Source organism: Chiloscyllium plagiosum, chromosome 11 (assembly GCF_004010195.1).
Source record: "Chiloscyllium plagiosum isolate BGI_BamShark_2017 chromosome 11, ASM401019v2, whole genome shotgun sequence".
Classification (NCBI taxonomy): Eukaryota; Metazoa; Chordata; class Chondrichthyes; order Orectolobiformes; family Hemiscylliidae; genus Chiloscyllium; species Chiloscyllium plagiosum.
The window spans coordinates 92,484,483-92,493,036 of record NC_057720.1 but is presented as its reverse complement, the minus strand read 5'-3'; the positions used below and the strand labels follow the sequence as shown (position 1 = coordinate 92,493,036).

Sequence of the window (8,554 nt, the reverse complement as noted above, 5' to 3'; positions counted from 1 at the left end):
TGTCAGACAGTCAGTGCTGAGGGAGTGCTGCACTGTCAGAGGGTCAGTGCTGAGGGAGTGCTGCACTGTCAGAGGGTCAGTGCTGAGAGAGTGCTGCACTGTTGAAGGGTCAGTGCTAAGAGAGTGCTGCACTGTCAGAGGGTCAGTGCTGAGAGAGTGCTGCACTGTCAGAGAGTAAATGCTGTGGGATTGCTGCATTGTAAGATGGTCAGCACTGAGGGACTGCAGCACTGTCAGAAGCTCAGTTCTGAGGGAGTGCTGCAGTCAGAAGGTCAGTGCTGAGGGAGCAATGCAGTGTCCGAATGTCAGTACTGGGAGAGTACTGTCAGTAGTGACAGACAGCTGCACTGTCAGAGGGTCAGTGCTGAGGCAATGCTGCATTATCGGAGGGTCAGTGCTGAGGCAATGCTGCATTATCTGAGGGTCAGTGCTGAGGCAATGCTGCATTATTGGAGGGTCAGTTCTGAGGGGGTGCTGCACTGTCAGACATTTACTACTGAGGGAGTGCTGCACTGTCAGAGGATCTGCAGTGAGAGAGTGCTGCAGTCGGAGGGTAAGTGCTGAGGGACAGTCTGCACTGTTGGTGGCTTCAAATTTCAGAAGGGACATTAAACCACTTCCTCGTCTGGACCATTATGCAAACAGCATTAAGTCAAAGGTACCATTGTGCAAAATAAACAATCAGGAGGCTGGAAGAACACAGTGAGCCAGGCAGCATTAGGAATCAAGAGTGTGGTGCTGGGAAAGCACAGCCGGTCAGGCAGCAACCGAGGTGCAGGAGAATCGACGTTTCGGGCATAACCCTTCTTTAGGGCTTTTGCCTTTTGGCTTGCTGTGTTCTTCCAGCCTCCTGCTTGTCTACTTTGAATTTCAGCATCTGCAGTATTTTTTGTCTCTAACTATTGTGCAAAGAGCAATACGTTTCTCCCAGTGTCAGACCGAAATTTATCCAGTAACTATCGTCACGTAACCATTCTGATGTTTTGGTTGTTTTCTCATTCTGTTTATGGGATTTCACTGTGCAGGGATTAGTTATAATACTCCCTGCTGATGAACAGTGACATCTAGTAGGTTTGCTCTGAGGCTTTGAAATGTCCTCAGTTTCGGACCAGGCCGATCTGATAGCAAGTCTTTCTTTAACAGGACAAACCAAAGTCAGCCAGAAAGATCATCAATGCTTGGGTGGCCAACAAGACTGAAGGACTTATCAGAGATGTCATCCCTCCTGATGCCATAACACCTTACACCACCCTGGTTATTGTTAATGCAATCTATTTTAAGGTAGGTTCACAAATTTCGAAGAGTTGATTACTGGTAGTTATTTAAGAGTTAATAATAACAATCCCAGGATGAGGAAGGTGGTGGAGGCCTGCTACACCAACTATCCATGTCCCACTATGTCACCTCAAAGGATGCTGGGGGATGTCATGGGACTTCTTTATGGCGGGGATCTGAGTTCAGACCCACACCATTTATTCCTAATAAGTTGGGAAGGGTATGTCTCCGGGTATGGAGAAGGGAAAACACCTTGGGGGTAAGTGTGCCCACCATTCCTCATCGCTACAGACCCCTGTCAACAGGTTGGCTGCCAAGAGCAGAGAGAGATACAACAGGAGGGACAGGAGAGGTGAGGCAATGAAATAGTGGCAATGTCACTGGATTACTGATCTAGCACCACAGCTAGTATTTCACACAGATGGTCAATCAAATGTGAACTCAAAAGAAAACAAAATTTGGAATTTGAACAAAAATACAAGCCTAATTTAACCACTGTTGATTGTTGTAAAAGCCCATCTGCCATCCTTACCTGGTCTGGCCTACATGTGACTCCAGAGCCACAGCAATGTGGCTGACTCTTAAGTGCCTGCTGGGTAATTAGGGATGGGCAATACATGTTGTCTTAGCCAGTGATGCTCCCATCCCATAAACAAATAAATACAAAAAAAAATTCAAGCCTCGAACCTGAGGTAGGGATGGGGGCTGCTTCTGAACTATGGGCTGACTGAATATGCAGCTCTCTGACAGAGAGGTTCAGATTTATTTTCCTGGTTCTGAGGGGCAGTAAATCATTCGGGGTGGATGGGAGGGTCAGTGCTGTGCCTGTGACTCCATTGCTCAGTGAACTAATTGTTTGCTCTGGTTACACATCTGGGAGTGTGTCTGGCTCCCTCTTTTCACTGACCTCAGTGAGGGACGCAGCATAGGGCACTGTACCTGGTATCCAGCATTCCTGATTAGCACACCAGTCGAGGGTGAAGGAAATAGCTTGCCAAGTTTTCCATTCAGTGACCTCTTTCACTTTGACCCTCTCTAGTGTCCAAACACCCCTCCAGGACTTTTTTAAATTTGTCCTCTCTCACACCCAATTTCAGCTCCTTACAACCTAAGCTCTGGAATTCTACCCCAAAACTTCTCAATATCTCCATCCTTTCCTTCAGGTGTTCTTTGAAACCTCCTACTTTGAACAAATATAAAATGCTGGTGTAACATCACTAGATTAGTAAGCCAGCGGTCTAGGCTTCGAGGAACCTGGGTTCAAATCCTTAGATAGCAGTGTTGAAATCTGTTATTGAAAACTAGTTTTACTATTGGTGACCATATATTTCAGTAAAAACCCATGTGATTCATTAATCTCCTTGAGAGAAAGAAACCTGCCAACTCTGCCACGTCCTTCTGTCCTACAAGTGCCTCCAGACCCATAGCAATGCATTGACTCTTATCTGCCCACCGAAATGGGCTAGCAAACCATTCAGCTCGAGGGCAATCAAGATGGTGGAACAAAGGCAGATATATCTAGCTGCACCCACATCCCACAAAAGAATTTTCAAAATATAAACATTTAATTTGCTCATTGTGACTTGGTCACATGGCGAGACCAAATAGAAACTGTGTGCTGATCCAGTGGAGCTTCCACTCTGTCCGTACAAATGACCCTGACCTTCTGTTTCAATGAACCATCTTGCTCTTGTGGCTAACATTGCCATCTTGCAGTGTTCCAACAAAGTACAATGCAAGCCAGAAGAACAACAGCTCATTTTCTACCTAGGCACTTGACAGTTTCTCGGACTCGGCATTGCATTGTCCAACTCCAAAGCATGACCATTCCCCTCAATTTTATTTGCATCCACCTCTACACCACCTCTGTATGACCAATCACCCACCCAACCACCGTCCCCTGTGTCTTGTTGACCATGCGGTCAGCAGAACTGACCCATTTTCTCCAAGTCACAACTTCTTTTGTATACATTTTACATCCCCACCTCATCTTTTCCACCATTATCATTCCTATCGCTCTGGGCACCCTCACATTTTGTTCCAAATGCTGGTCCGCCTCCTCCTCTGACAACAGCAGCAAAAAAACTCCACCAATTTCTAGCCCGTTTCAGTTCTGGAGAAGAGGCACAGTGATCTCGAAATATTAACTCCATTTCTCTCTCCACGGATGCTGCCAGATCTGCTGAGTTTCTCCAGCATTCTCTGTGTTTTGTTCAGTTCTCGTCTGTGACCTGTGAAGCAGGTGTTTTGCTTACAAAGATGCTGTGTAAATACAAGGCCTTGTGCCAGAAGAAATTATTAAATGTTTGAACCTGTTTGAGCAGGGACTGTGGAAGTCCATGTTTGAGAAGGAGGTGACAGTGAAAAGGGACTTTGAGAAACCAGATAGAAGCATCTGCAAAGTCCCAATGATGCAGCAACAGGGCTCCTTTCGTTTTGGCAAGTTCTCCAAGGATGGGGTGAAGGTGATCGAGCTTCCGTACAAAGGGGATGATGTCTCCATGGTGCTGATCCTCCCACTGGCAGAAGCTACCCTGACGGGTGTCGAGAATCAGCTGACACACGAGAAGATCATGGGGTGGCTGAAGCAACTGACCTCGACGGACGTAGAACTCTCGTTGCCCCGGTTCCGAGTTGAGGACTCTTTCAGCCTCACCGACAGGCTGAAGCAGATGGGCCTGAATGATCTCTTCAGCCAAGAGAAAGCCAACTTGCCAGGTTTGATAGCAACTTTTCACAGGACCGCTCCACCCTTCTCGGCCCAGGCCCAACCTACACCTGCACCCCAGCTTGCCCTCCATCTCATCCCTCCCCATCTATCTTGCACTGCCACTCCTGTCACACCTGCAATGCTGCCTGGCCATTTGGCCCCTCTGTTATTCCACATTGTCAACCTGAGATCACTGTCAACACCACCAATGGTTTCTAAGGTGGGGGTGATAGCATGAGCAGGGGTTGTTTTGTGATTTGGACCCTAACATTGGGGGTGGGTGTCAAAATGGGATCATGACTCTACACTATGTGGAAATCAGTCAGACAACAGTGACTTAAATTGACCAAATTAGTGTAAAAAGGATGGACTGACCATCCAATAAAGTCAGGCTCCCAATGACAGAAGATGAAACTTGATCACTCAGGGGAAGAGGGAGCAAAAACATTTCCATTTTGAGTTGCCCTCTGTCCAACTTCCAGAAATTTCAAATTAAAAAAAAAGACCACATGCCAACACTGAAGCAGTCAATTCCAGAGTTACAGCTCATCCTGAGACAAATGGTAGGCCCCAAAGCGTGCCTGGTGCCTCAGCTGCCCTGACTGACTGCAGGTGGGAGGCTGCCTCTGCGCTGCTAGCCTCTTCCAATTGGCCTTGAATAGACATCTCTAGCCACTGACCCTCCTTGACTGGCTGGCCTATCGTGCTGGCAGTACCGCTGGACAAATGACTCAGGTAAAAACAATGACTGCAGATGCTGGAAACCAGATTCTGGATTAGTTGTGCTGGAAAAGCACAGCAGTTCAGGCAGTATCCGAGGAGCAGTAAAATCGACGTTTCGGGCAAAAGCCCTTCATCAGGAATACAGGCAGAGAGCCTGAAGGGTGGAGAGATAAATGAGAGGAGGGTTAGGGGGAGGGAACGGGAGGGGCAGTATTGTGTCAACAAACCATATGTTGAGTGGGGGAAGAGGGGGTTGTGCCAATTCCTCATCTCTAACTGCCCCATATGCTGGCAAACATTCAGCCCCAGTTCTCCAAATCTCACAACACAATGTCAGTGAAAGCCCTTCCAGGAGTAGGGTGGCTCACTGGTTAGCGCTGTTGCTTCGCAGCGCTAGGGACCTGGGTTCAATTCCACCCTCGGGCAACTGTCTGTGTGGAGTTTGCGCATTCCCCTTGTGTCTGCGGGGGTCCCCTCTGGGTGCTCTGGTTTCCTCCCACAGTCCAAAGATGTCCAGGTTGGGTGGATTGGCCATGCTAAATTGCCCATAGTATCCAGAGATGTGCAGGCTAGATGGACTAGCCATGGAAAATGCAGGGTTGCAGGGAAAGGGTAGATGGTTGAGGATGGGTCTGGGTGGGATGTTCTCTGGAGGGCCAGTATAGACTTGATGGGCTGAATGGTCTACTTCCACTCTGTGGGGATTCTATGAGCAGCCAAACTGATGGCACATCCTGCCCTGCAGGTTTTATTTATGGCTAGCATTGACTCTGACAAACTCGAATGGCCACAGTGAGCAGATTTAAGGAGGCTTTAAATATAGCATTGCCTCCAATTCCTGCCTGCCCCTCTGATCCTGTAGCAGGGAGCTAAGTTTGGCTATGAAGTAAGACTCATTCTCCTCTTTCTCTCACAGGGATAATTGAAGGAACCAACAATAACATTTACATATCTGATGCATTCCATAAAGCTTTCTTGGAGGTATGATCAAACACAGGGTGCTTATCCAAGAGTTCAAGAGGACCGTTGTGTAGTATTTGATCGTTGGCCTTTGTAGAACAAGAACCAAAAACACCGTTGGTGGGAAACGACAGGGATACATGATAACATTGTGAATTTTCTGCTCGTGTTGTTCCAGTTCCTGTTCCATTTTCACAATATTCCTCAGTAGTTTTCCCAAATATGTAAATTCTTACTTTTACAGTTAGAATTCAAATGGCAAACTTAAACCTCCAAGGTATTACGTTTTGCTCTATATCTAACCCCGTGCTGTCCCTGCCCTGGGAGTGTTTAATGGGGGACAGTGTAGAGGAAGTTTTACTCTGTATCTAACCCCATGCTGCCCCTGTCCTGAGAGTGTTTAATGGGGAATAGTGGACAGAGAGCTTTTCTCTGTATCTAACCCCATGGTGTCCTTGTCCTGGAAATGTTTGATGGGGACAGTGGAGAGGGAGTTTTACTCTGTATCTAACACCGTGCTGTCCCTGTCCTGGGTGTGTTTGATGGTGTGACAGTGTAGAGGAGGCTTTGATCTGTAACTAACCCATTCTGTCCCTTTCTAGGGAGTATTTGATGGGGGGGCGGGGGGTGGAAATGGCTTAGACAAAACTTTACTGTGTAACTAACCCTGTGCTGTCCCTGTCCTGGGAGTACTTGATGGGGTAGGGTGGTGGCTGTGTTGCACTCAACATGGTCATGCTGACATGTGAATCTCTGGTTGGCAGGTGAATGAGGAAGGTAGTGAAGCTGCTGGAGCATCTACGGTGATAGTGATGGGACGGTCACTGCGGCCCAGTCTGGAGATCTTCAACGCCAATCGGCCATTCCTGCTGCTGATCCGAGAAGTTGCTATCAATGCCATCATCTTCATGGGGAGAATATCAAACCCATGTTAATTCACTGTGAGGACAGGAATGAGTCAAATCAGCATTAAGATAATAACAAAAACTCAAACAAATGTTTCGAGGGTTGTTACCTTATTGTAAGAAATAAAGAAATATAGACTTGTATTTATTTTTTTCATTTCAAAAGTATATATTTTAATCATCAAAATATCTTTATATACCTACACAATCGCTAGAGCAGTTCAATTCTATAAACACTTTGCATATTGAGAACAAAATAAAAACTCACGATAATATTTGCTTAAACAAGATAATATTTACATACATTTGAGGCTTCAGGTGGGTCTGATAACTGAATGGGCCCCTATTTAACTTCAGCAGGAAGAGTTTACACAGTGGTCTTTCCCCAATGCACCTTGGCGGCAGCTACCCCAAGCTTTAGTGCATCCCTCAGCGCATTGTCCTGGACGTTGGAATGTGCCAGTCTACAACACTTGGTCATGGTCAACTCCTTGTTCTGGAAGACGAACAGGTTTTGGACAGACCAAAGAGCATCCTGCACTGAGTTGATGGTGCTCTGGGCGCAGTCAATGCTTGTCTTGGTGTACATCCCGAGGAACAGACCGTAGAGCACACAGTCCACAGAGCTGCTCGGGACGAATCTTGACAGAAATCACTGCATTTCTCTCCAGAGTTCCCTTTGCAAAGGCACATTCTGGAAGGTGTGTGACAGTCTCTACCCTCCGCAGCATGCGGTCATGTAGAGAGTCCAGGCAGGCAGGAAGGATCTCACAGGTCTCACCACCAGACAAGTGATGGCTTGGTGTTTGCTGGAAAGTTCTGGTGAAGAGGCATTCTGCCAAATGACTCTGATCGTCTGCTCAGGGAGCCACATGACAGAATCCATACTCTCCCCTCAGGGTCTCAAGGATGCTACCCGCTGACCACTTCCTGATAGATTTTGTGGTCAAAGGTGTTGTTCTTTGCAAATTTCTCCACAAAGGGCAGGTGATATGGAACGGTCCAACCAATTGGAGCGTTCCATGGCATGAAGGCTGTCCCATCCTTGACAACGCTGGGGACAGGTAGAACCTCAGTATGTAGTGACACTTGGTATTGACATACTGACGGTCTACACACAGCTTGATGCAGCCGCACACGAGTGTGGCCATCGGGATTTAGGCATGTTCTCCCCCTGCCTTATCCAGAGCATTGTACATGTTGTCCCTGCAGACAAGGTCCACCTCCAGATGAAGTGGAAGATGGCCATGTCTTATAGAATATAGAACATACAACAGTACAGCACAGTGCAGGCCCTTCGGCCCACGATGATGTGTCAAGCATCTATATCTAAGATCAACCTAACCTACACATCCCTCAATTTTTACTGCCATCCATGAGCTTGTCCAGCAGTCACTTAAATGTCCCTAATGTCTCTGACTCTACTACCACTGCTGTCAGTGCATTCCACACACCCACCACTGTCTGTGTAAAGAACCTCTGACATCGCCCCATACCTTCCTCCAATCAACCTTAAAATTATGACCCTTGTGACAGCCATTTCTGCCCTGGGGACAAGTCTCTGGCTATCTACTCTATCTATGCCTCTCATTCCCATGTACACCTCTGCCAAGTCACCTCTCTCCTTCTCTCCAGTGTGAAAAGCCCTAGCTCACTCAACCTTGCTTCATAAACATGCCCTCCAATCCAGGTAGCATCCTAGTAAATCTCCTCTGCATCCTCTTTAAAACATCTACATCCTTCCTATAATGAGGTGACCAGAACTGTACGCAATAATGCAAGTTTGTCTAATCACAGTTTTATAGAGCTGCAGCAAAGTCTCGCGACTCTTAAACTCAATCCCCCTATCAACGAAAGCCAAAACACTATACGTCTTCTTAACAACCCTATCAACTTGGGTGGCAACTTTTAAGGGATATATGTACATGGACCCCAAGATCCCGCTGTTCCATCACGCTGCCAAGAATCCTGTCTTTAACCC

General features: G+C 47.1%; 1 protein-coding gene across 1 annotated transcript in view; it reads left to right on the top strand.

The window, feature by feature from the left end:
• The window catches only part of serpinc1 (serpin peptidase inhibitor, clade C (antithrombin), member 1), a 32,839-nt gene extending 26,122 nt beyond the window's left edge, over positions 1-6,717 (top strand). The window contains exons 4-7 of the mRNA XM_043700035.1: positions 1,144-1,281; positions 3,600-3,993; positions 5,625-5,689; positions 6,433-6,717. Coding sequence (XP_043555970.1) covers positions 1,144-1,281; positions 3,600-3,993; positions 5,625-5,689; positions 6,433-6,603 — 768 coding nt within the window. The 3' untranslated portion in view covers positions 6,604-6,717. The remainder of the gene's footprint in view (positions 1-1,143; positions 1,282-3,599; positions 3,994-5,624; positions 5,690-6,432) is intronic.
• Positions 6,718-8,554: the final 1,837 nt, after the last annotated feature.